This window comes from Balearica regulorum, chromosome 1 (genome assembly GCF_011004875.1).
Source record: "Balearica regulorum gibbericeps isolate bBalReg1 chromosome 1, bBalReg1.pri, whole genome shotgun sequence".
Taxonomy (NCBI): domain Eukaryota; kingdom Metazoa; phylum Chordata; class Aves; order Gruiformes; family Gruidae; genus Balearica; species Balearica regulorum.
In genome coordinates, this window is record NC_046184.1 from 16,151,042 (window position 1) to 16,178,395 (window position 27,354).

The 27,354-nt window shown below is 39.8% G+C and overlaps 1 protein-coding gene across 1 annotated transcript; it reads left to right on the forward strand.

Moving 5' to 3' along the window:
• The first annotated feature begins 283 nt into the window (after positions 1-283).
• Positions 284-26,318, forward strand: SLC26A4 (solute carrier family 26 member 4). The gene is made up of 20 exons (XM_075741799.1): positions 284-575; positions 985-1,124; positions 3,332-3,442; positions 5,035-5,225; positions 5,709-5,873; positions 8,411-8,563; positions 8,675-8,757; positions 9,707-9,854; positions 12,262-12,375; positions 13,165-13,242; positions 13,450-13,545; positions 14,977-15,083; positions 16,456-16,525; positions 16,854-16,946; positions 17,049-17,144; positions 18,911-19,141; positions 20,600-20,654; positions 20,982-21,127; positions 22,296-22,379; positions 23,645-26,318. Exons 1-20 carry the CDS (start codon positions 421-423, stop codon positions 23,666-23,668), a joined length of 2,340 nt encoding a protein of 779 aa, XP_075597914.1. The 5' UTR covers positions 284-420; the 3' UTR covers positions 23,669-26,318.
• Positions 26,319-27,354: the final 1,036 nt, after the last annotated feature.

The window sequence follows — 27,354 nt, forward strand, 5'->3', positions numbered from 1 at the left end:
AGGGTCGCTCCGGGGAGCGCCGGCCCGGGGCAGGGCTTGCGAGGGGGCCACCGGGGCCGGAGGGGGAGGGCGGACGGAGGCGTCGCCCGGGCCAGCCCGGAGCCGGGTCTCTCCGTTTCCCCGTAAATAAAGCGCCCGGCCGCAACCGGCCGTATAAATGCCGCTGCGGCGGGGCCGGCTCGCCCTGCCCCACACCGGAGAGCGGGTGCGGGAGCAGGTAGAGCCGTCGGTGGCCGGGCCGGCGTCGGGGGCCCCGCCTGAGCCGCCGCTTCAGGACGCGGACAGCTCTGCGCCGCGGGGCCGAGCCGCGCCCCGGACTGAGGGGCGGCGGGCGGCCGGGGGAGCCGGCGGCGCGGGCGGCGGGCCGCCAGGGGGTGCCGACGCGGGCGCGGCTCTCTGCCCTCCGCCTCAGGCGGGGCCATGGCAGCGGGCGAGCGGGCGGAGGAGCCGCTGGCGGAGCTCAGCCACTACGTGGTGGCGCGGCCCATCTACAGCGAGGCGAGCTTCCAGGAGGAGAACGAGCGGCGACCGCCGCTGCCGCCCACGCTCCGCGAACGGGCGCAGGTGGCCTGCAGGTGAGTGGCGGCCCCCGGGGGGGTTCCGTCAGGCGCTGGCAGCGGGGCGCGCCCGGCCCGCGGGGGAGTAGTGAGGGGAGGCGGAGGGTGTCGGGGGACGCGCTGTCCCTGCGCCAATAAACTCCATCCGCCGATGAATAAAGCAGCCCAAAACCCGTCAGTCTGTCGATAGACTGATCCTTGCTTCCCTTCATAGCGAAGAGCCCGGATGCAGTTGGCCATAGGGTGCTCCCTTCAGGAGACAGCACTTTTGACACCAATACATGCCCCATCCTTGTCTGGAAGACACAACCATGTCAATCTCTGCCTCTTAACATGTGCATTGCCCCAGCTGTCTGTCAGCTTGGGGTTGGTGGGGGCTTCCCAGTTGCAGCCTCGTGGGGTATGCTTATCACTTGTTCTCTCACAGATGTTCAAGAAAAAGGGCCTTTCAGGTTGCCAAGTCCTTTCTGCCCATCCTGGAGTGGCTGCCCAACTACCGGGTGAAAGAGTGGCTGATAAGCGATATCATCTCGGGGATCAGCACCGGCCTCGTCGCCACCTTGCAAGGTAAAGCCAGGCATGTCGGCCTTCCGTTCTCGAGGGCGTTTCTATAAGGGAGCCGGCTGAACTCGGGGATGTTATGCAGATGGAATTACAAATCTGAGACTTGTTATTTAATACTAGATATTAGGTATTATTTTGCATTGAATTATTGATGGGTTTAATTTATTCCTTTTTTCTCTGCTTGGCTAGAAGATTTAAATTTCCTTTGATGTGCTATCAAGATGTATTTAACTTTTTTCCTGAGCCTTTTCCTCAAAGAGTATTCATTGTGGTATTGAAAATTTTAATTACATTGTGATAAATCAGATAGGTCATGTGGTCTTATTTCTCTTTCTTGGTTATCTGAGCCTATAGCTCTCCTACAGCTGCCTAGAAAAATCTAGTTATTGCACCAAAATAATGCAACCTTGATAATTACTCTCCTTTCAAATTTGGCCCATAAGACTGTTCAGGCATCTGCAGAAAAGCACCCTCACAGAGTTGATGGCATATTCACATTAAAAAAATTTATAAACTTGATGGATACTTACAGCACATGGGTTGCAATATTAACTTTTCCTTATATCCTTATCCCATTTATTAGGAAAGCGTTCAGTAGATGAACAAATAGAAAAGTGGCAGAAATAAGCAGAAAATAATTAAAATAAGCTACTTAAGGAATACTTAAAGGGCAGAACTATTCTTCTGCCTGAGGCAGCTGATAGGGTCCACTTTCAAAGACAAGACTAGCTGTAACCCCAACACAATCCAGCACATTAATTTCTTTCATCTCAATGGTGTTCTTACACTATTTTCACAATTTTTCAGGACCGGAGGAAGTTAAGCTAGCTGTGTCAACCCCACATTTTTCCTCAATGGAATTTAAGTGTTTGCAGCAGGGGCAAAGATTCGCACTGGGAACAAGGAAAGCCATTTGTGCATTCCCAATTAGCCACAAGTATTCCCTCCTGTCTGTTCCTTTGGAGCATGCTAGGAAGGCACAGATTGGCAGAAAAGAAGTGTTACAAACTGCTGCCCCAAGCAGAGGGTGACCTAAGGAATAACAAAGTGATTTGTCTGCAGTCCTGCAGAGAGTCTGTGTCAGAGCTGGAAGATCACTGCCGAAGGTAGTGCTGCGGTCACAGGATTCCACTGCCTTTTTAAAATGAACTGGGATGGATGGGCTTTTCATATGACTTATAACAGCTATTATCCTCTTACTGTAACCCCCACATTTCCATTTTTTACAGTGGGGCCTGATTTTCTCACAGTTAGATTGCACTTAGATTGCACTTGTAAAACTGGTTTCTGAAATACAGTGTTTGCTCTCTCATCTCCCCATGTATTTAAAAAAATTTAAAAAACAAATTAGTGTAAATCTAAATCTAGTTGTAATTTTAAAAAAATATAATAACTCTAGAATTCTAAATCATGATACAGGGAAAATTGGCCAAAATGGTTGCCAAAAAAGAGGCTTCTGGGATCTTGAAGTGCCTGCAGTTCCTCACTCCCAGCAACTGTGTATGTTGCATGCAGTCCTCCCCCTGGTCAGAGTAGTATGACCAGGACTTCAATTGTTTTGAACTCTGATATGTTTTTGTGGTATCTTTGAAGGAGAAGAGTACACTCTGCAGTGAGAGCTAACCAGGCTCTGAAAGGAAATATTCTTTGGTTTTAGGGTTTTTTTCCCATTGTTGTTTTTTGGATTTGATTGCTTGCACAGGTGTAAAAAGGAAGATGATGGTAACGATCAAAACTCTCAAATCTGTATGACTTACTTTTGGTATTTAATTTTATAAGCCTAAAAGAAGTGGCTTGATTTTCAGAAGGGCTGAAACATATTTGTAGTGCAATAATTCATAATCTGTGCTTGAAATTTCTATCCATAAGTAGGACACTTCACATATCCCTCTTTTCTCTCAAGGGGCAGACCATTCACTTTTGCAACAGTGTTCCCCCACTTAAACTCCACATCTGAGCCTATGTTTTATGCTACCTATACAAATGTAGGAACATCTTTCAGTACTTATTCATCCAACTACCAGTGTGGGATATATAATCATTTATAGTCATTCATACTCACATATGTGCTTGCAACTGATTTACAGACAAAATATGTTATATATTGTATCTGGACAAAAGGAGTAAATCTTTCTGAAAGTCTATTCTAGACAAGACAGTAGTTTGTTGAGAGATTTTAAATCTGACATTTTGATGATCTGTCATTTCAGGTTTGGCATATGCTTTGCTGGTTGCAGTTCCTGTCGGATATGGTCTCTATTCTGCCTTTTTTCCCATCTTGACATACTTTTTCCTGGGAACATCAAGGCACATCTCAGTTGGTAACTGCATGTATTCAAGTTACAGTGAATGATCTATTACATTATGTTAATCCTTACTGTGAACATCCATATTTCATTCAAGATAACTACTTTCTGAACCAAATTGGTTGTACTGAATATTAATATTGGTCGGTTTGCAGGACTTCAGGCTTATTTCTTCTCTGTCCAGGCAATTGTGCTTAATAGCTAACTTCAGTTGTGCCCATGCATGCTTTTTGCTTGCATTTATGCTGAAGTTTAAATCTTGTCTTTGACTACACTCTGTGCAAGAAATTGCAAGATCAAGGCCTCAGTAGGCAGCATGAACAGACATTTTGTCTATCAGCTAAAGCTCAAGATGGCTAAAACAGAGCTCTTAGTCTTCTCTACAAGCCTTCCTTGCTGCATCCTTTTTTGATCACTGTGGACAGTTTCATCTTCTTGCCTGTCGTGGAGACCCAGAACCTGTGTGTCCACTCCAGCCTCGCTCTAGGTCCTCACATCAAGGCTATGGGTAAACCTTGTTGATTCCTTCTGAATACTTTCTTTAAAATATGGGGTTTATTTCCTGTCAGTTCTCACATTTAAAATTCATGTTACAGCTCGATCACCGAAGTTTCTTTTTCTTCATTCTAACAAAATACAGTGTTTCCTTGTTCATAGCTACTAAGAATAGATTGTTTTCCCCTCCCACAGCTGTGGCATGATATTACAATTTTTCACCAGCTTTCTTCTCTGCTGCATCAAATACTTCTGTATGTTCTCTCCACTTTGTTAGCTTTTTCCTACCCTACCTAGCAGCTCACATTTGCTATCCAGGTCTGAGCTGTCACCTCTACTTATGTTGACATTCCTACTCCCTACATTATCAAATGCTCCTTTTTATGCTTTCTCCGATACTCTTATTCATGAAGTGTCCTCTAAGGTGTCTGTAAAATTAACTTAGCCTTCAAGACATTTTGTCTCATTTTCCTTTTCTGCATAATTTTAGTAAATAACTGCAACAAATGTGGTTACTTTTAGATTGTGTGTTGCTGACACAATGATCACTTACTCTCTCTGCATCTTCCCCAAAATATAGTTTCAGTCATCTTTAGCCAATATAATACCACACTACTGTCAAAAGATGTGGTCCTACCCCTTGGTGCATGTTCCTGCCACCACTGTGGTGTTGGGATTCCTGACCATGCAACTGTGTGGCAATCTGGATCAGCTGAAAAGTAACCATGACAAAAAAAAAAAAGAAAAAAAAAAAAAAAGAAAAGAAAAAAAGGGGAAAAAAAGGTTGCTTTCAGCTGGATCAGTGATCTGTTTTGTCTGGTTGTGGTGCTGGAGATGGTTGGAACATGTTGCCCTTTTTTGCCTTGGTATAGCCCTAAGTTGGCTTAAGCAAAGCATGAAACAGCACCTGTATGGACACTAAGTTATTAAGGAAGGAATTATATCTTTGTGTCATGTTTGCAGTGCCTGTGGCTCCCAGCCCCCTAATACTACTAATGTAACCCAGCTAAAATATGAAGCGGATTTTCTGATTTGGAATTTGCTTGTCTAATCTGATAAATGCTTCTTTTTGATATATATTAAACTTCAGTGTGTTCTGTTTGTCATTACAGGTCCATTCCCTGTAGTCAGTTTGATGGTGGGATCTGTTGTATTGAACATGGCCCCTGATGATAATTTTCTCATAGATGGCAGTAATGCTACAGGGACTAATGGTACTGGGATACTGATAGACACTCAGTCCAGAGATGCACAGAGAGTGCTGATTGCTAGTACCCTCACATTTCTGGTTGGAATTTTACAGGTAAAATAGTTGGCTTGAAGGCACAGGGTTGATATTGCTTTCATTTTAATGGGAAAACATATGGCATGGAAATACCTACTAGGGCAATGAGACACTTTCCTGTAGTAAACCATAAAATTGAAGGAAAGACATCTCAAACTCTGAAGAGCTTTTGGGGGTTTATTCTTCTTTTATCCTGGGCAGAGTCTGTGGCAGCATGACTGGGAGCACAGACAACAGAATAGCCCAGTGATTGCAGACCAAGAGACCTGCATGAAACTAAGTGCTAAGGGTGCATATCCTGGAGCATCCTTTCACACATTTCTTCAGGTCTCCTTTATTTCCTTGAATGGCATGATATTAAGCTACACTAGGCTGCAATGGGGGAAGACAGTCCTAAGACTCTGTACCAACAAAGAGAAAAGAACAAAGCATAAGAAATCATCAAATAAAAGTGCACCTTTTTGTTGTTTAGCAAGCTAGTATTCTTCATGATTTTTCCAGGTAATATTTGGAGTCCTTCAGATTGGTTTCATTGTGAGGTACCTTGCAGATCCACTAGTTCGGGGATTCACAACTGCAGCTGCTTTTCAAGTGCTTGTGTCACAATTGAAAATAGTCCTAAATGTTTCAACTAAAAACTATAATGGTGTCCTTTCCATAATATATGTAAGTATGCCCTTCTGATTTATTTTGGTTTTATGCCAGAATGTTTATATAATTGTTTACATTCTGCTTACATTTCATACAGGAATGGTTCATATATATGGTGGTAAGTATAGGGCATTCTTTAGTTCTCACTCTCATGAAGATCTGCAGGTGTTCGTTTATAGCTGTGGAGCTGTAAGTAGCTGCTTTTGGGGTTCCCCAGACAGAAAGTCTAATTGCCATCTTGAAGTCTTTTTTCAGGCAGAGCAGTTTTTCACATAAAATTTAAATGTAATTATCCAGCAATACAGTTCTTCTCTAGTTTGTCACTTCTGGAGACTACTTTCTGTCCCACCTCTTGTTTTCTGGCTTATTGTGAAGGACATTTCGTTATTTCTTAACACTGTCAGGTCATCTCCCAAAGCTGATGGTTCCCAAGCCTCTTTACTCTTAAACCAGCAGGTCATTCTGGTAAAAAGGGCATTGTTCTCCTTTCCACACTGTGGCCATACTTGTGAATACCTAAAGAAGGATGTGGATTCCCACCCTTTGGCCAGGTACCTACTGGTTAGCTGAGGTGAGGCTAAATGTTGTTGTTACAATTCCATTTGTTGATCTTAGAGAAAATGATCAAATGGAGAAATGTCTTGGCTGGATTACAGAAATAGAGGTCTCATATTACAGAAAAGTCTCCTTCCCCAGGAAAATTATTGAGTTTTGTCACTGACTTCAGCATGAAATTATTCAGATTCATAGTATTTTAGATCTTCCATAGCACTTCACATTAGAATAACAGGTTTCTAAAAGAGGCTGTTCTACACACACACACACACACACACAAAAATGTATTTACAGATTTTTCATGCCAGTTCAGGCAACCAGACTAGCAAAAATACATTAGACATCTAGATTAGCATTATTAGTATTATGTTATGGGCCTTTTCAGAATTAATGAAAATTCTTTCCCTCAGAACACAAGTTAGAAAGTTAGATGAGACAAATTACTATCTAATAAACCTTAGAGCAGACTTGTCAGGTCATTAATCCAGCAGGTTTTTCTATCTCTATTTTTTATGTTTATTGATGGGTGATACATTTAGTAGAAAGTATTTTTGAAAAGGAGTTACATGGTTCTTCCAGCTCCTGCAAGCCTGAGTGGAATGCCAGCTTTTTAGGTTAAAGCTCAAAGCTTCTGTGTTCTTACAGGTGAGCCAAGTCAATGTGTTTGCAGATGTGTGTAGAGCAAAGAAATTGTGATTTTTGGTCTGCTCAACCAGTGACTTGCTGTGTCAGCTTCAGCAAGTTTTGGACTTGCTTCAGAAGTGGTGTTTAACAAACTGCAACATTAAGCATCCAACATTAGCAGAGTCCACAACCCAAAGTCAGGAAGTTACTGTTCCCCTGTGAAGTGGGGCAGTGGAAGAGATGGTCAGTAAGAATGGCATCCCTGGTAATCTGTATGATGGGCAAGAAATGGCTTCAGTCACCCAAAGAAAGGCATCTGATTCAGTGTTTCAGGAAGGCTTCTTCTGTAGTTTAGAAAACATAGCTTATTAAGCACTTACTTAGACATTTTATTTCAAAACCAGAGTCTTTTCAGAATGGTAGTAGTGGTACTGCTGCTGCAACCCTCCCCTTGCCTTTAAACTGACAGCTCAGTGTTTGGGGAGCTAACCAGGATGCAAGAAGTCTGTTTTTAACCTCTTTTCTACGAGATCATTCTGTTAAAGCTGCTTCACTATGCATGGACTAATTAAATTTTCTTGGAGACTGGGGGCAAGTGAGAATTACCCTGATGCCTAGGAGGAGGACAGAGGAGAATTGTAGCTTTTCTGTAATCAGCCCTTCATGTTTCCTCTGTACACTTGTTTGCAATAAACAGTAAGACCAAGCAAGGGTGTAGCAAGGGTAGAGAAGGGAGCTGCCTATTGCAGCCCAGTTGTGAGTGTCCTCCAGCCTGGGACTGAACTGCTGGGAGGGTTAATATACAGTAAGGTAAGGTGACTGCTTCTCTCAAGCATAGGATTCTCCATGGTCTGGCAGGACCCACATGTTCATATTGATTCTCTGGATGTCAACAGCAGAAATAGGAAACATGTCGTCCACAGACCATGTGTACTGGGCACATAGTGAACCAGAGTTTTGCCCATGGGTCTGCTAGCTGTTTTTTGAATAGCAAAATGGGGATCTCTCTTGGTATTTGGACGAAGTGAAGAAGCTATAGATCTTCCCTTCCTTGTTCCAAGAACAGGTAGAGGTTAAACACATCTAGGGGTTTAGCTCTTCTTACTTAGTATTAATTTCCTAAAAATCAGGAAGCAGAAGCCCGCTGTGTGGACAATTCTTGCAGTTACGTTTTTTCACTTAAATTCATCATTAAATCCATTCACTGATTCTGTAGCACCTTGACAGTACATTATCCTCAGGCTCCTCCAGGCCTGAACAAAGTAGTAACTCAGCCTCTTCCAAACACCCATGCATCTGGATCTTCTCATGAGTATTTTCACATCCTTCAAGTGGACATGGGCATGTTTTATGTTGTCATTTTTATTTTTCAGACTCTTATTGAAACATTTGAAAAAATTGGTACCACCAACATTGCAGATCTTATTGCTGGACTCCTCACCATTTTTGTCTGCATGGTAGTTAAAGAAATAAACGATCGATTCAAACACAAGATACCTATACCTATACCAATAGAAGTTATTGTGGTAAGCAAAGGAGCATAACAAAAACTGATAACAGATAAAATAGATGGGGCTAGCTACAGGAAGGCAAGAACTCTTCTTAAGTATTAAAACTGTTGTTTTATTTTATTACAGACAATAGTAGCCACTGGCATTTCATATGCTGCTGACTTGGAAAAAAAATACAATGCAGGCATTGTTAAGAGCATTCCAAGAGGGTGAGTGCTTTTGTTTTCTCGGAAATAGGTATTATTTTAATTGGCTGAAAATGACAGTGGTAAAAGAAAAGACATAAAAGAGATGTTGAGAAGTGTAACCTGAGTTTAGAACTCAGAGCTGGAGATTTCCGGAGTTTTACTTCTGGCTCTGTCAATTGTGCCACCCAAATATGTTGCCTAGCTTTCCTTCATCTGTAAAATGGGCATAGGAATGTCTGATTCATGAAGTTCATCTGAGAATTACTTGCTTCATGCTCATGAAGTGAATGTATGACTATGGAAAATGAAAAAAAATTTAAAGGATTTTTAATAATTAAATTCTGCATAGATTTTATTTCAGTAGACCTGAGTTATCTCACTGTGGCTCATATTCATGCAGCTACTGTGATCCCAATCGATCTTGTCACTTCATAGTCACAGGAGCAAAGATGTTCAGGATTACATTGGTAGAGACTTTCACTTGAAAGATTCAGAGCACTTCACAGTAGTAACCTTCACATTCCATTTGGTATTCAGGGCTTGATTAATTAAAATTTGTGGAAACACAGTAGGGGATAAAATGGTTTTGAGATCTTCTGAAGAAGTATGTTAACAATAGTATGAAGTGTCATTAACATATTTATATAATTCATCATACTAGTCAATACATTCTTTATTCAATGCTTCAAAAAATGTACTTTTTCACTTTGCTATCATAAGGCCAAATCTCAGTCATGCTGAGAACAATGGGAGCTTTGTTGCTGACTAATAGCATCAGGATTTGGGCTATGGTGAGCTAGATAAGCGTGTTCTGTATGTCAATGGGCTGTTTCCACCTTTTTATTAACTTGAAACATTACACTTCATATTACAAGCAACCTGTATGCCTCTGCCTCAGACTCCTTGACAATTCTAATAAGAACAGAATTTGATCAAAGTTGGTAACACTAATATATTTTCTAAATGCTAGATTTTTGCCTCCTGCACCTCCAGATGTCAGCCTGTTTTCCCAGATGATAACAGCCTCCTTTTCCATTGCTATTGTTGCTTATGCTGTTGCCGTATCTGTGGGGAAAGTATATGCAACCAAGTATGACTATGCTATTGATGGAAACCAGGTACGTATAACCAAAATACTTTATAGACATAATGAATGTAAGATCTGTTCCATGTTGACTTACGTAGCCAAATGAAAGAAACATCATTCACACACATTTTTCAGACTAAAGTTGAAGTCTGACAGGAGAAATTCTTTCAACTATTGAAAAAAAAAATAGCTGAAATGGCTATATATTACCTGACAAATTTACCACATAGAGATGAGCTCGATCTTCAGTATGGACTTTTCATACTAATTAATTCCTTCTGTATTGCTTTAGTGACTGCAGTAGCTCTGAAAAGGTAATTAAAGCTAAGCACTGTATAGGGGAATTTTCTGGTGATGTCGAGTTGACATGGCCAGCTTTAGCAACGTGCTTTCCATTTCTACTTGTAAGGCATATTCTGAGGTGTGGTGTTGGTGGGGGGAGACAATATCAAGCTAAGAAGCTGCTCCAGACTGCTTTATTTAGGCTTAGTCTACCTGCAGGATTTGTATCAGTTGAACTTTTCAGTTAAGGCATGATTTTATTCCTACAGAGTAAATTATTGTACTTTTCAGCATGACACCAGTTACATCAATATAAATCTACTAGTAACTGTACAGCTAAGTCCTGCAGCTTCACAAAAGTAACTGCCTACCAGCATATGAACATACTTGAATAACTACCCGCACCAAGTGGCTGCATTGTGTTAACCATTGGTTTCTAAAGGCGCATAGCTAGAACATTAAACGAGCTATGCATTGACAAACTCTTGGAGGATTCCTGCAGTTGTTCAGTGTCTTCACCAGGGGTTATGTGACTTGCCCATGAGCGTGGGAGAAAAATGTCAGAAAGCTTCCTTGTCCTGCATCAATGCTAATTTTGAATTTTATCCTTTGAACATATGAGAAAATACACTCACTACAATAAATAGATAAGCTAAGCACTTTGTTTAATGAGTCCTCCTTTATTTTAGGGCTAATGGATTACATAAAATTTTATTTTGGAAACACTGTTTTGCAGTATGTAATGAAATTACACTTCTGAACATGCTGGTCACTTTACAATATACAAAGTTCATATCTGGTAACACTTTGATTTAAAGTTGCCTAAAATGCATTGACTTTAATAAATCTGAATGAATAATACATATTCCTGGAAGTGCTGTTTATGCTGTTCTTTCTTTGAATATGCTGTTCTGCCAGCACTGATGTGCTTCAAAGATACTAATTAAATATTGTAGTAGGAGAATTACTGTCTATAAAAGCAAAGTGCCTTCCTTTCAATACTATGCTATGAATTTTACACATAGCAAGGGTTAAATGCAGCCATGAATAATGGGCAAATAGTTTACTTGAACTGGAGAAGTTAAAATAACATCGTAAAGGCAGGTAGTAAAATAATTTTGAAGGACAGGCCAATACTATTATCTGCTAGTGTTTATATTGTCTTCATAGATTCATAGATTATCAAGACCTAAGAACACTAGGAACTATACTTCCAACATTTTCTTGCAGAGCACAGCTGTTACACAGGACTAGGCATGAATCATCTAGGTCTGTTCCGTTAAAGAACATGAATTTAAAATACTGCTCTTGTAGTTGGAGCTTAATGAAAAGCTTACAGGAAATTTCGTTTTGGAGAAAAGAAGGGAGAGAGTCAAAATCAATTCTCAAATTATATTTTTAAAAATTTGCAGTGAGTGAAAAGCTCCTGTGACTGTGTCAGCTTGGTGAAAACAATGTTTCTGTCAATTATATGGGGTTGCAGGCAGCTCCCAAATGCCTCATTTCCCAGCAGAGGAATGGCCCAGATCCCAGGACATAAAGCTCCCAGGGGCCTTGTCACTTGAGCAGAACAACCAGCATCAGTAGGCGCCAGCATCTGTGACCCTGGGGCAAATCTATGAGAACGCTGCCTGGGACTCAGCATGAGTTCATTGGGATGTTCAGAGTGAAAAACTTCTGGCTCAACAAACTAGCAGTTTTCAGTGAAACTGTGTTTTATTGCAAAGTTCCTGATTAGTTCTACTAATAATACAATGCTTTGCATTAATTAAAGGCTTGTCTAAACTCACTGTTGCACTGATTAAAATTATTTGTTTAGCTGATGATACTTGGGAGTTAAATTTATACTAGTCTCATTTGTTGATGCAATTATACCAGTGTAATTGTTAGAAACGTTAGGTTTGATAACATTGACGGAAATAAGCTTTAAATGTCTTTATACTAAGATGAGTACATCCATGTTAGGGAGAGTACACCAAACACAGGTAGTTACACTGGCATATAAGGAATTTGTGTAAACATTTAACAGCTATTACTAATTCATACTCTTCTCAATATTATGGTGCTACTTACTTACTGTAGAAGCTATTGTCATTCTCCATTGCAAAATTGTCTTCAGGCATCTGCATTTACAGCATCATCCAATTATCTTTCAGGAGTTTATTGCCTTTGGGTTCAGCAACATTTTTTCAGGTGCCTTTTCTTGTTTTGTTGCAACTACTGCTCTTTCACGGACTGCAGTCCAAGAAAGTACTGGTGGAAAGACTCAGGTAATAATCTTTTCTTACTAGTACTGTGCACAGGTAAATTTAATCTTATACAGGGCACAGCTTTCACAATGGGATGAAAATAGTCCTACAATGATTGTTTTGCTGGCACACAGAAAGCCACAGGTATCTTAGCTAGCAGCTTGTGCTCTGGTGGTGAATCACTTTTGTAGCTATGCCAGAAGAGGGCAATCACGTTTTAGATAGCATGAGTTACATTAGGGGTCAGAAATCCTTCAAGCCTAATTCCCCAGAATTTCATTCCCAATTAAGGGACTGAGCTTGCCCCCGTAGGATGAGGGAGGATGAGGGAGGAAATCCTCTTGCAGCTGCCTATGAGATATTTAAGCTCCCATGTGCTGGCCTGAGCAGCTCTGCCATAGGCCATTCATCATCTCATGTGCCATCTTTCTCATGTTGAGTATGCTACTCTGTTCTACAGTGCCACAGCTTCGCAGTTTTTAACAGTGGAGAACTACAGGTTATCCAGCAGCCTCTTTTCTGGCTGACACACAGGCTCTGCTCCTTTCATCTGTCTATGCAATGTAACTGCACCAAGAGCTACTACCTTGCGTGCAGTTGTTTATACTACCTGCTTAATTGAATTTCCTCTGTGATAGCTGAAGTGTATAATGATTGCCTACATACGCCTAAACAGAATGGCATTTTGGCAGGTCTCCTTGTTCCTAAAGAAATGTTATGTGCAACTACTTGTACATTTTTCTTTGTAATCCTAGAAAGATAAGATAGAGTCTTAATAAGTTCATTTCCTATAAATACTGTTCTTCACAGGTTGCCGGTATAATCTCAGCTGGGATTGTTTTGATTGCCATTGTTGCGCTGGGGAAATTGCTAGAGCCCTTACAAAAGGTACCGTACTTGTCCTCTGCAGCACAGCCACCAGCACCAATCAGATCCGAATGCTCAACTTTGATGGGCAGGATTAATAAATAGCCCTGTTTAAACTATGGTGACTGATACCAGACAAGGCTCTGGTTTATAGTGTATAATGTTGAGTACTATCTTAATATGCATCTTTGCTTCTGGATAACACTTTTTCATCATTTTTCTTCACAGTCTGTGTTGGCAGCTGTAGTCATAGCTAACTTGAAAGGGATGTTCATGCAAGTGTTTGATGTTCCCCGTCTGTGGAGACAGAATAAAGTGGATGCTGTGAGTAACCTATTTTTTTCTTTTCTCCCAAATGTTTTTTCCTGGTTTTCTTTTTGCCTTTTATTGCCATCCAAGCTTCCCTTAACTACCACATACACAGAATTTTGTAGAGTTAGCATCAGAAACTTTTATGTGTATCCTCAAAATGCAAATGCCATGAGGTCAGTTTAGAGTTTTACATAGTATTCTGCTTATCTTCTTAATTCCCTATACCCCACAGTAAGGATGCCAATCATGGTATTCCTGTGCAGTGATGACTCCTTCACAGCAATTACCATAGTTTACAGCAATCTTGTGTTGAGATGGCTTGAAAATCAGAATAAAGATGGACTGTTGCCACCTTTACCATTCTGCTTTTATCATCTGCACAGTTTAAATGGGTCAGAAAAACTGACCTTTTCTTAATTAATGTACATGTATTTATGTTGTTACAACATTAGCATCCCATTTGCCTGGAAAATTTCAGGTAGTCCTCAGAAAATATGTTTTATTGGTTTAGCAAGAGTAATCCAAGCTAGAATGTGGATTCATTTGGCATGCTAAGGGATATACGAACCACTATAACCATATCTCAGGGTTCTTGTTCACATCTCCCACTGTGTTTTCTGTGGAATAGACCTTCAGTGTGGCTGTCAGGGCAGGAGAAGATTGCATGGAAAGTATTTTCTCCTTGCAGTCCTTACTATGCATAAATTTTACAGCGTGTGTCATTGGGCAGTACCTGCCTTAGGTAGATCTGAAATTTTTTAGTCAATCATTTACTAGTCCTCTTTATAGGTAAAAGATCCCACTGACTTGAGTGAGAAGTGTGGGCACTCAGCTTTTTGTATGATTGGGTCCACTGGGTGTTCTGCCTGGGCAGTGACATAGAGAGGAACTGAGGAGCCCACTTCAACTGTTCTGCCTGAGTATTCAGTGGAGACTTTAGAGACTGCCATCAACCTGTTAATTAGAAATAGCTCTCTTTGGAACAGTTCTCATTCTTAGATATCACTGAGGAGCCCCCTTCCCTCTCTATATGTCTGCAGGTAGGGCTTCTTACAGTATTTTACATCTTGGGAAAATAAACTACTTCCATTTTCTAAGGAAATATTAACAAAGACTGCCACCAACAGAAAGAAGAAAATGCAATGGTTAACTGCATCCCCTTTAATTTCACCAAAGTAACTGGATCCTTGAAAAATGTTCTTATGTTAAAAAAACTTATTTCCTAAAAAGCTAACTACGCCTAGTAAAGATAGTGATGGATAGAAGCATCTCGGAAGAAGAGGAAGACTTTTGTATGGAAGTCAGCTAATTGCCAGTGTGTTACGATCACCTCAAAAGTTAAATTCTTCTGCTACTCATATTGTCTGATCTAGTGATTCGGTAGTGTGACCAGGAGTTATATGTTATAATTAAGAGAATTTACATTTGTTATTTCCTCTCCAGATGATCTGGGTTTTTACATGTGTAGCATCCATCATTCTGGGACTTGATTTGGGATTACTTGCTGGCCTTTTGTTTGGATTGCTGACAGTTGTGTTGAGAGTTCAGTTGTAAGTAATACAGCATCAGAAATAATTGTTAGTGTTATACCATGAAAAGGGAAGATAATATGCTGAAAAACAAGATGATTTGTGGCAGAAAATCTGCCTGGGTTTACAAAAATTTTTAAATGGAAAAAAATCTATCCCTTAGAACAAAACACTTTTTGTGTGCTATCATTTAATTACATTGATAAAAAAGAAGCTGCATTATTTTATCAGTAATTTTTCCGTATCATGTTGGGTACTCTGGTGGTACTTAGCCATATGTTATTTATGCACCCTCATAGCTGAGTTCTGGAAAGGGACAGGAACATTCCAGATCAAATAGAAAAAGATGTATGAATGGCTTCTGTAATTAATTGATCATTATAGTTTTGTAATACTACTACAGTACCTTGCACATGCCAATAACCTTTTCACTCATTGCTTATACAAGACTGCGTGTATGCCTGTGAAAGAAGAGGAAGAGAAAGCATGAGGATAAGACAAAATTTTGTGCTTGTGGCTGATTTGTTGCTGCTCAGAGAACATATGGTAGTGGAATGGTGAGAAAAGGTGGCTTTGCAGAATCTTCTTTGGCCATCTTGTTACTTTTCATCGATCTTTTCTCTGAAAATACAACATAAGTCTTTTCCGTTAGCCTGGAGTCCAGAGAGTATGGTTACCTGCAATACCAAAGGATAGTTGCACTATCAGCAAATGCACAAAAATAAAGCCTTGCAAAAGTTGTAACAGAACAGTAGATTATAAAAAATGGAATTTGAAGAGCCTCAAAAAAACCATTCCCAAATTCAACTCTGATTTGTGAAGTTAAAATATAAAAGGGAGGTGAGCTTTACAAACTTCAAACCAATTTATTTCAACTGTTAAAAATACATGTGGAGGCTGCAAAATATTTTGGTTTTGTTATTGACTGAAATTGAAATTAAAAGTGTTGAACAAAAAGTTTTAAGTAATGTGAAAAGAATGCAAATGTGTTGTTTCAGTTGATTTGAAATGAAAAAAAAAAGTGATCAATTTCTTTTCAGAGTAAAAAAATTGTTTTTTTCATTCAAACCAAACCAATCTGCTTTTAAAACATTTTTCTGGTTTGGGAAACAAATGGAACAAGTTATTCATTCAGCTCTACATAAAAATGGTGCAGCAAGGCTGAGACCAAAGTACTTTGTCTTTAAAAAGGACCATTCACTACAAATTCAAAAAACCCCTTGCACAGTGATACAAAACAAAGATACAACACTTTTCCAATGAGGCTACTAGTTTAGCAGAAGAGAGCAGACTACAAGAGTCTATGAGAGTTTGTATGTGGCAATCCCTTTGATTCTGTGAATGCCTAAGTATGATGTTTACCTTCACTGTCTTTTCTTTTTGTTTCTGTTAGTCCTTCATGGGGTGGCTTCGGAAACATTCCTGGCACAGACATCTACAAGAAGGTCAAGGACTATAAAAATGTAAGTCATTGCTGAGTTGTTCCCCTTCAGTCTACAAGCTGGTGTAAGACAAAGTTGTGCCTTGCATATTGTGGACAACTTGAATTTGGAAGTGGAGTGCTCAAAGATAACAAGTTTCAGCATTAAATTCTTCATCTTGATCCAGATGGTTGGTCCATATTGCATGCTGAGGCTGTAAGCCTCTCAAAACGGAATCACCTCAATTATCAGCAAAGATACACCATTTTTTTTGAAGTAGATACGGAGTTGAACTGTTGAAACAGTTAAACTGCTTCTTATTAGCCAAAATATGGTTGCTTCTGCTTAACCTTATATTCTTTGGCAACAGGCTATGGAACCAGAAGGTGTGAAGATTCTCAAGTTTTCAAGTCCAATTTTTTATGCTAACATCGATGGACTGAAAAACAGCCTCAAATCCACAGTAGGTGATATGTGATGGGTTTGGATGCTTCTTAACTGCCTTTGAGATTTCCTCAGAATTATATCTAGGTAAAATTAAATAATTTTGATCCTTTTCCTGTAGGTGGGATTTGATGCAGTCAAGGTATATAACAAGAGACTCAAAGCACTGAGGAAGATACAAAAGCTAATCAAGAAGGGGAAATTAAAAGCTACTAAGGTAAACTGATTTATTTTTTCCTTTCTATTCTTTCTCAAAGGGTTACTGTTGTACCTTATTACTTTAGCCTTAATTATGAGTTCCTCTGTACTCATCTTTAAAATAAAGATAGAAAAGCATGACTTATTACTATAAGTCTGGGACCTTCAGGAGACTTAGCAGAGCAATACACCTCCTGCCAAAGACCCCACAGATTCAGGCAGCTGTGAGAGTCATAGTGTTAACAGGAGTGGAAACAAGAGATTCCCTGATGTTACCTCTACCCCTCACCACCTCAGATTGTCTCTGTGCAGTGAAAGTGCTGGCTTGTTCACGTGTACACATTCCTTTTATCCAGCTTCCTATGCACAGGTGAGCTGTATCAGTTGGCTGGTAGACATAGCCTTCCACATCCTCTCTAAAGAAAGCAGCATATGTTCCTCTGAGTATGGAATGTACATTTCAGTGCAAATGCTTATAGGAGTGGACAGGTACAGGCAACCTACTCAGTCTCGAGAGCTGGAAGTTAGAAATGGGTTTTCTGTTCTCATCGCGCTCAGTGCAGGATGCAGTATTTCCTGTATATATCACAATTAATGATGCAGTTAAATGCTCAACTGAGCATATGACACTCCAGCTTTTGACCTAGTCGTTTTACCATGTTATCATACATAGTAAATCTAATTCAAAGTTGAAAATACTGGTCTTAAATATCTCCTAGAAATAAAGCTATTGAGGGAGGGAGTAGCTCTGAGGTATTTATTTTTCTGGATAGTAGCCTTCTTTTGCAGGAAGATGCTCTTTTAACAAAGAAAAAAAGAGGAAAGGAAATACACTGCAGAGGAGGATTTAATTATGTGCTCTATCTTGTTTTTCTTTAAATTCTTGGATGCAGTATTGTCACCTGACACTAAGGCGACAGACAGGTTCTTTTAGGGATCCTTGGCAGAATGATGACAGCACTAAATTGTAGTTACAGTTAAAGCTTTATTTTTCTTAACAGGATTTTATGATTAGTATAGCACAGAATTTATAATTAGAATGGCACAGAATTTCTACAAACAAAATCAATGTAGTATAAGTAGTGTAATACAGAATTTGTAACATCACTTACATTTTCTAATCACCTGAACCCTCTGCACATGGGGTCATATCTTAATACATGGTTTGATGTATCAATACAATAATCATAATCTAGACTCAAAAATCATATAAAAGAAGATGAGTCACTCAGTACTCAGATGAAGCAGACAATGGTGGAGGCATCCCTGGCCACGGGGCTCACTGTCCAGCAGAGTTCTGGTCTGAATTCCCCACTTAGGACTCGTAACTACTTGATTTTATGGACAGTGCTTTGTGTGCTGTTACGCTTCCCTGTTCTCTGATGGGGCCATCAACAACACCTGGCTGGCCAGTGCCCGGGACCTTCAAGGGCAGCAAGGAAGGGAGTAATCAGCCTAGCACCCAGGAATCTTGAGGCTGGTTGGGAGGGCAAGAAGAAATCTGTTTGGTTTGTCTATTTGATTCACAGGCCCTTCAAGGCCTGAGAATGAGGGGAAAGGGAAGCAATATGTCACCTGCTTGGTCACAGGGAACAGCTGCTCGCCTCATAAAATGGTGTTAGTTATACTAACCACATTACTGGGGGTCAGGAGCAGCGGGCACTGGTCACAAGTATCAGTCTCATTCATTCCTGAAACAGAAGTTATCGCAGGGAAGTACTTCCTGTAACTCCAAAACTTTCTCCATGATCAAATGATATATTCCATGTATTATCTGCACATTAGAATGGCATCATCAGTGAGCCTGGTACTAATAATGAAGCTTTTGAGACTGATGAAGAACCTGAAGACAACGAAGATCTTCAAGTTCCTACCAAAGAAGTAGAGATCCAGGTGGACTGGAATTCAGACCTCCCAGTCAAAGTCAACATCCCCAAGGTGCCCATCCACAGTCTCATTCTTGATTTTGGAGCAGTAACCTTCTTGGATATTGTAGCTGTGAGATCAATAAAAACGGTAAGGACTTTTTTTCTGGTGTTCCATGAAAATGAAAATAGTCAGTACTATGTAAATCAAGAGCTGTTAGCTGAAGTTAATTTCTGAGTTTTTAAAAGTCCATTGTTGTACAATACTTTCAAAACTTATACAGCAAGAGGTAGAATATTGGTGGGTGCATATTTTAGGTGGAAAAAAAATAAAATGCATTAAAAGAACAGTATGAAAGTCAAGTACTTTAAAATTAGAACTGCAAAATGTGGTCCCCTTGTATGCATATCTTATGAAATATTTTAGCTATATATTTTCTTTCCACATGCCTCCTACTTTAATCTGGGCACAGGATGATGCTCACTCAACACAGAGGTAGTAAAAATTTCATCTTAACATCACTTTTCAGTCATTACCCACAATATTTATTTATTCATTCCATATTATTTAAATTATGAAGGAAGGAAGAATTATTCTTTTCTTTATAGGATTTTCTGTGGCTAATATAAAAGCACTTCATCAACATTCATTAATTCTTCTTCAAACATCACAGTATGTAATGAGACAATATTGCTAGTTTAGGGAGAGGGAAATGAGGTGAAGAGATTAGGGCAAGTATTGCCATTATTTTTTGGTGCCCAGTTACAAGTGTGCAGGACCAGATTGTTCAGTCTCTAGTCTATTATGATACTTCCTATGGTCAGATTGCTGCTTTCACTAACTTCATTCGGCAGTTGGGACAGCTTAGCCTATCTATAAACTAGATCTTAGATTACCAAGACTAGTTTATCGATGAACAGAAGGGGATGGAATTATCAGTCACCTCTGAAAATACTATTCTAAGACTCCCACCAGGGAGTCAGGGGTAGAATCCAGTCTCCCACCTTTTAACTAACTGAAATACAAGAATGCTTGTGCCTTGCTTCAGTTTTCTGCCTAGTTTCAATTCAGTTCCGGCTTCTGAGACAAAAGAGATAAGGGGTCCACAGACATGATTTTTTCCATATGCAGCTTTTTCATCCAAGAACAGGGCCATCTGGTGCACTGCATGAGGGAAAAAATCTGTGTAAAAAAAATTTGCATGTGCCAGTGAAGGATTGTATCATATCACACATACATTGGGAAATAAAGCTTGCTCAGGCCCATGTGGTTCTCACTTGAAGAGACATGATTATTCATATTACGAGAGCAGAATGAGAACCTTAATAGGCAGCCACGTATGTATGTGTAAAATTGATAGTTCTACTCACAGAGTCGAAGATAGGCCACTTCAGCAACCAGGTACTTAACTACTGGATTTTTAAGTATAGCAAAGTTCCTTATTTATGATGAATAAATGAAACACACAATTTGGAATGAAGACACTCAGAAACAAAAGAAGTGTGTGTGTGCCTATACGTTACATATATAGACATATATACATGTATGTATTTTCTCCTTACAGACTTCATTTATTTATGTCCTTGTTGCAAACTTTTATTTTTTTAGATAATTAGAGAGTTTGAGAGAATTGATGTGAGAGTATACTTTGCTTCATATCAAGGTAAACATTCAAATATTTCTACCACTCATGCAAAGAATAAAATGAAGATGAGAAGGGATGAGAAGGGATCTCTAGATGTGTCTGTGGGAGCATTTGTTCTAATAAAAATGTGAATTATCACACTGATAAACATGGTGGGCTGTGGTGGGACACAAAGAGTGGTGGTGTTTAGAGGAAATATGGAAAGTAAAAGTCAAGACAAAGCTATGACTGATTGATTGATTTGGCTGTACAGTTGATTTCTGGTAGTTGCAACCATGTATTTTGACATTGCATTCTTCAATTACTTCAAATTGTATTAACCTGTTATGACTTTTTTTTATTCAGACAACCTTATATCTCAACTGGAACAGAGCGCCTTCTTTGATGACATTGTCAGAAAAGACATATTCTTCTTGACTGTCCATGATGCTGTGCTCTACATAAGGAATCAAATGACGTACAGTGACAACCAGGATCCCATTCTTGAGAAGGTAAGGATATCCAGTAGTACATTTCCTTTCTTTCTATCATCTAGCATTCTTTCTTGCAATTTCCATTACAGCATGGCAGGTTCAAAAACTAGACATAAAGCTGTAGTACAAGTAAAGTCTAGTAAATTGGACAGCTTCTGTAGTACATTAATATTTTGCTAGATCAAAGGAAGGGTCTGCCCACCCCAGGATCTTGTTAGTGAAAAGAACACAAAAAACAGGACATATGGAGAACACTTCATCCTAAAACACATTTTCTAGTTTTTGACAACTGGCAGCTTAAGAACTTCCTCAGCTGAAGGTTGCATTTGGACAATTACATTTAATCGTCACAGACGGAGTTTTCTTCGATGTGTCTGTCATACTCCTTTTGGAATCCCTTTCCAAGTTTTAGCTTGACACTATCCTGTGGAGATGGGTTCTGTAATTTTAAATGTGTTATATGACAAATATTTCCCATTTGTTTCAAGCCTGTTGGATTTCTGGATTGCTAGTTGCAATGAATAATCATTCCCTGTTTCCTTTCCTAAGACTATTAATAATTTCATATACCTCTGATCAAAGCTGAAGAGTCCTGTTCTACTTGGTGTGAGCGTGTGTGGAAGCTGTTCAACGCTAGTGTTCATTCCTACTGCCCTTCTCTGTGCATTTCCTAGTTGTTTTCTGTGGGTTTTGAGATAACCAGAACACTCTGTAGTGTTTAAAGATGGAAAATGGCCGTATAATGTTCTCCTGTCTTTTCACCACAATTCCTTCCCTAACAATCACTATTACAGTATTATGAATAAATAGTAATTAAAATCAATACTACCGATAAATAACTAGGATAGGACCTTTATATTTTTTATAATTTTTGCATACTACTGTCTTACAGTAGAGGTTAACATTTTGACAAAGCTATACAGCAGTTTAGAGACAGATTCTGCTTTTGTTATTTTTACAAAGCCGTAACTAGTCATTTGAGGAGAGGCAGGACCAAAAGCTTTTCAACATTTAAGTTCCTCTCAGCTGCACTAAAACAACAGCTTTGTCAAGGAACAGTAAACAACAGACTCTTGTAAGTTGTGGAAATTATCTTAAGGTACTTCAGAGTAACAAATCAATTTTAATGATACGGACAATGCATAACTCTTCATAGAATCACGTTTCTTAATTTCTTTCTCCCAAGATTTCACTCATGCAGGAGTCTAAAGAACCCATAGAATTCACAGAAATGAGCCGGCCTGATGATGAACTCGATGTTCAGGAAGAGGTATGCACTTTAGAACTGAATGTGTCTATTACTTATAGAATACTGCTGGCTTTCTCCTTTGCCTGTAGCATTGAGTCGTGCTGTGACAGTATGGCGGATGAACTGAGTCCTCAATAGTTTCCTTCCTTCTCCACAAATAAATACTCTCCCTGCGTATCTGAATGTCAGTGCTTAGTGGAGGAAGTCAAGCTTTTCTCAAAATGTAGTAAATTATATATGCATAAGCATCTCCTGATCTCTGTCACTTTAGGACTACTTTTGCTTTACACAGGCTTATAAATAGATCTAAACACGAGTTAGGTGCCTAAAAGACTTGGTAAGGCTTGAGGCACCTGAATCCAAAATTGTGGTCAGCCTCCCCCCTTTATTCCTCCTTTCAACACAGCAGACACCTTGCACAATCTGAACATTTTAGAGGAAGGTGCAGCGAAGCATTGTACTGAACATAACATGCAACACCACAAGTCCATTAAAGCAATACCCTGGTATTTTGTATTTAGAGAATACTGCCAGAAAAGAAAGTAGCACTTCCTGCTAAAATAACAGTGCAGCACACAGGCCACTTATTCAGAAAACAGGAGATTGGGCTAAATGCCCTTTTATAGCCTGAGATGGATTAAACTATACATCAATTCCTTGGAAGCATTACAACACTCCATGTAGGTAAAGGCATGATTATTGTGTCCCTCCTATTATGCTACTGTGGTACTAGTCAGAACTCTGTTCTTAATTCCCAATCTACAGTGAAGTAGTGCCCTGTGCTTGGCCTCTCTGCTCCAGCAGCAGGAGCGGAAAGGGGCAGGGGAAATGCTGTGACCCTTCTGTCAGGCTCTAGCAAAATGCTGCAGCAAAGTTCCTCTGTACGTCTTTTCTTATTTAATGACAATAATATCAATAGAATCACAGGACTGCTTAGATATTGATATTATTGTCATCAAATAAGAAAAGACACCAGACACAAAATTACCGATCCAAGGTCAGAGAGTGTTCTGGGAGGTTTCTGTGCTACACCTTCATAGCCACGTTTTGAAGATGAGAGCTAATACCCTCAGAACTGTGGCTTCCTGACCAAATTGTCAGATGCAAACACAAGTCAGAGGGCAGCTGCCTCAGAACAGTTACTTTCTCCGTACTTTCACTGAGGCCAGGTTGAACGTGGTAGTTTTTAGTTAACACATACACAAACATTTTATTTTTCCAAGCGGTGTGTACTCAGAACTAACCATGGCCTGTTTCTCTCCACCTTTTGAAAACCATTTCACTAGGCTATGCGCAGACTTGCTTCATGAAGACGGACTGCTGGTACTGTCTTACCTGTGAACTCACAGCAATATTTATGCATCAGTACTATATAAGTGTTTTCTGCAATGGAACCAATCTTTGCACTTGAAGAAAACCCTGATTGTTTGTCTGAATGATACAGATCTCTAGAAATCTTCGAATTTTAGCTAACATCCCAGAAACATTCTGGACCTTGATTCAGCAAGCACTTTTCGATATGATATATTGATTTTAAAAAACCAGAAGACTATTACAAAAGATGTACTCAGTTTGGGGACGAGCCAGGCAGAAGGTGCATTACACTTTTACCAGTGTGTGTAGGATGAAAAGCTGCTTTGTGGTCTGCCCAGGAGAGTTGGAGAGACCAAAATCTTGTTCTGTATTTGCACAATGCCTAGTGAGAGGGCAGGAGTTCCAGCTAGCCAAGGCTTTGCCATTGTATAACATTTCTGTGAGCATACATGCTGACAAGTCTTGAAAAATGTATCATCATGATCACTTTTTTCCAAGCAATTCCTTAAATTGCTGCAGGTTGTTAGATAACTGAAACAGGTGAAACAGAAGAACAGAAAACAGCACTGAACTACTATAAAACTTCAAATAGGATGTTTCATAGGAAAAACCCTTGGATATGGGTTCATTAGTTCTATTTTAATCCCATTGTAGCAAATCATGCACTACTATTAATGATTGTCCCTAAAATGAAGCATACACAGAAGATTGTTTTGGCTAAGTTATGTATCTTTCATCAAGAGGTAAATCATGACATAAATCAGATTAAGGAAAACCTTAGTCCTCAAGTACTGAATGGAATCTGTAGAACAGGCTGCTACTGAGTGCAAGTAAGAAAGTCAGAATGTGACCTAGTATAGAGGTTTGGGGGTTTTTTTAAATGGAATATAGGAGTTTATTTAGTTTAATGAATAGTCATATTTTTATATAGCCTATTTTTTCTTTTAATATTCTACGTCAGACTGCTGCTGTTCTTTTACATTTGACAGTCCACAATGCACAAGTGCAATAATTTACAAAAGATAAAGGATATGACCTGCAAAACTTTAATCCTTACTTTAGGACTATGTAAAATAGATATGCAGGAAATCAATGTCCTTACTTTTCATGAAGAAATGTGTTTTATGGCAAACAGACTGTTACCTTAAATTTTTTAGCACTACATTAATTTTTTAAATGGAAAAAAAAAAAAACCCTGCATGGTGAGGGAACAGATAATAACAAAAGTGTAAGAAAGAAATATCCAGGTATAAAATCCCTTTACGTTTCACAATGTGGGCTAATTAGCTTCAGTATGTTCACGTATTTGTCTCCTTATTTGATTACGTCAGAGAAATTTTCTTATATCACACTGCATAGAGAAGATTTTTTGCTGCAAATAATGTTAATGGAAAATCTCAGGTGAAAAGCTAAGCACTAAATAAATTATTCTGTCCTAGGGACCTGAGGGAACTCCATGAAAATCAGTGAAAAAATTCCTGTAACCTTCAGTCAGCTGGACAGCGTCTTACACAGTAGGTGACAGCACCAGTCTGACATCAGTATTCTCTAACTAAGGCAAAAACTTCAGTCAGTGAAGTTTCTCATTTCAAATGCAACCTGTCCTCATTCTCTCCCCATCCATTCACCAGCCTAACGCAGGAGCGTGGCACTTCCGCCCACATTACTGACAAAACTTTCCTATCAGGCCACGGCCCCAGCATAGATCAACCCGAATATAAAGCACTGTTGGCAGCACACACCGCACATAGCGATGAATGACAAGGCCAGTAACATGTTTCTCAGAAGCTATATGCTTTTCTACAATGGATGTACATTTGATGTAAAAAGTAAAAGTAAAATATTCTACCTAGGACTGATAAGTGAGCTTTCAGCTAGTCTTTATGCAGAACACATACTACGGAAAAGATGGTATAAAAAATGATAGCAGTGTATTTTTTTTTTTCCTTGAGAGAACATCTGCACTGTGAAGTTTGAGTATAGATTCTTACTTGAAAGAAATGTGGGCTTATTTTTTGAACCTTCTCCAGTTCTTGTCCATACTGGTACTTAGAAAAAACAATCAAATATTCAACAGTCTTCCACTTTCCTTTCCAAATATGACATTTCATCTGGAATTAATTGTGATAAAACACAATGCAATGCACTTATTCTTGGCCTGCATATTTCTTAAAGGCATGGTTTTATTTGTTCTTAATTTAACTGGCACAAAATATTCAGCTTTTCCTGAAAAACAGCATTTCACACAAAGCCTACAGTTACACAGAATGGTAAGAGGTAACATGCAGAAGGCATTCAAATATCTTTCTCAGTGGGTCAGGGCATGTGCTTGTTATTCTGTCTATGTATCCATCAAAATAAAGGATACCAAAATAATGGATTTCTCAATGAAGCTAAAATTCCATACAATTTTGTACTAATTCAAACATCTGTATGTAATGCAACTAGATGTGCTTATGTTTTTCCAGTAGAATGAAGAAGTGATATTTTTGTATGCATTTTGCGTATTACTATTCTGTCTTTGCACGTCAGGTATTAAATTTGGAATATTTTAAGTTTTTTACCCTTTTAAAAAGCTGCATTTTAAAAGTAATTGTATTCATTAACTAGAAAATAAAGTTGTGCATACTGAAAACATGCTCCACACATTTGCATGTTTGTTTTTCTGGTTTTTTTAAACTCTTTGTGAATTTTTATTATGGGGAAATAAAGCATATTGTGCGGGGATCAGTGCCACACTTCCCTTGGGTTTGCCTTTTGTGGAACAACAAAGACAAAACAGAAAACCTGTTCTCTCCGCCTTGTGGGGATAAGAGAAACATTAGGCTTAAATGGCAGCTTTTCTATGTTAAAGCTATAAAGATACTATGAGACATTGTCTGTAGGGACACAAGATCCCAGTCCTGGAGACTTTTAGCGAGACAGTCACCAATCAAGTTTTTGGAGTAGAACTGTCCCTACCTTAGGACTGTGGGAGGGCTCCTTGAGACCACTTCCTACCCTATGACCTACGGTTTAATTGTATTTAATTGTATTCCTTTCTCCAGTGCTACGGAAGCACTCTATAGACAGTATCCCACTGAATTACATGGGATTTACAAAATGTTAAGTTTATGGACATTACACAAAGTAGCCTCTTGAGGTAGCGAGCTCTACTGCTGTGGAGCTTTGGGGGTGCACGGGAGGCCCGCTGTTCCACCACATCACTGGCATTTCCATAGTGCCAACTCACAGGAATCTGCTGTTTCCATGGCAAAACTTAAGCCTGACCATTAGCTCTAACTTAAGTCTGACCACAGCAGCTGAGAGCGCCCAAAGTGGTTTCAGATTTGTCCCATTCCTTGGAAGCCCGCACCATACAACCCACCTCCAGCTAAGCCCGCAGGCGGGGTGGTCTTGGCTGCCGAACAGAAAGATCCCTCTCATTTTTAACGTTACCCTTCCCCAAGAAGCCGCAGGGCCATGCCTCCTATTTCCAACCACTCTTCCCTGCTCCGGCTCCAAGCCCTCCCGAAGCCCAGCGTCGCCCCAGCCACCCAGGCGAAAGCGCGTGTGAACGGGGCCCAGAGCGGCTGGAGGCGGTTCCCCGCGGGGCAGGAGCCCCCAGAGCCCGGGCCGGGCCCCCACGGGGCTGCACAGCACGGCACGGCACGGCCGCCAGCGCCGCCGAAGCCCGCAGGCC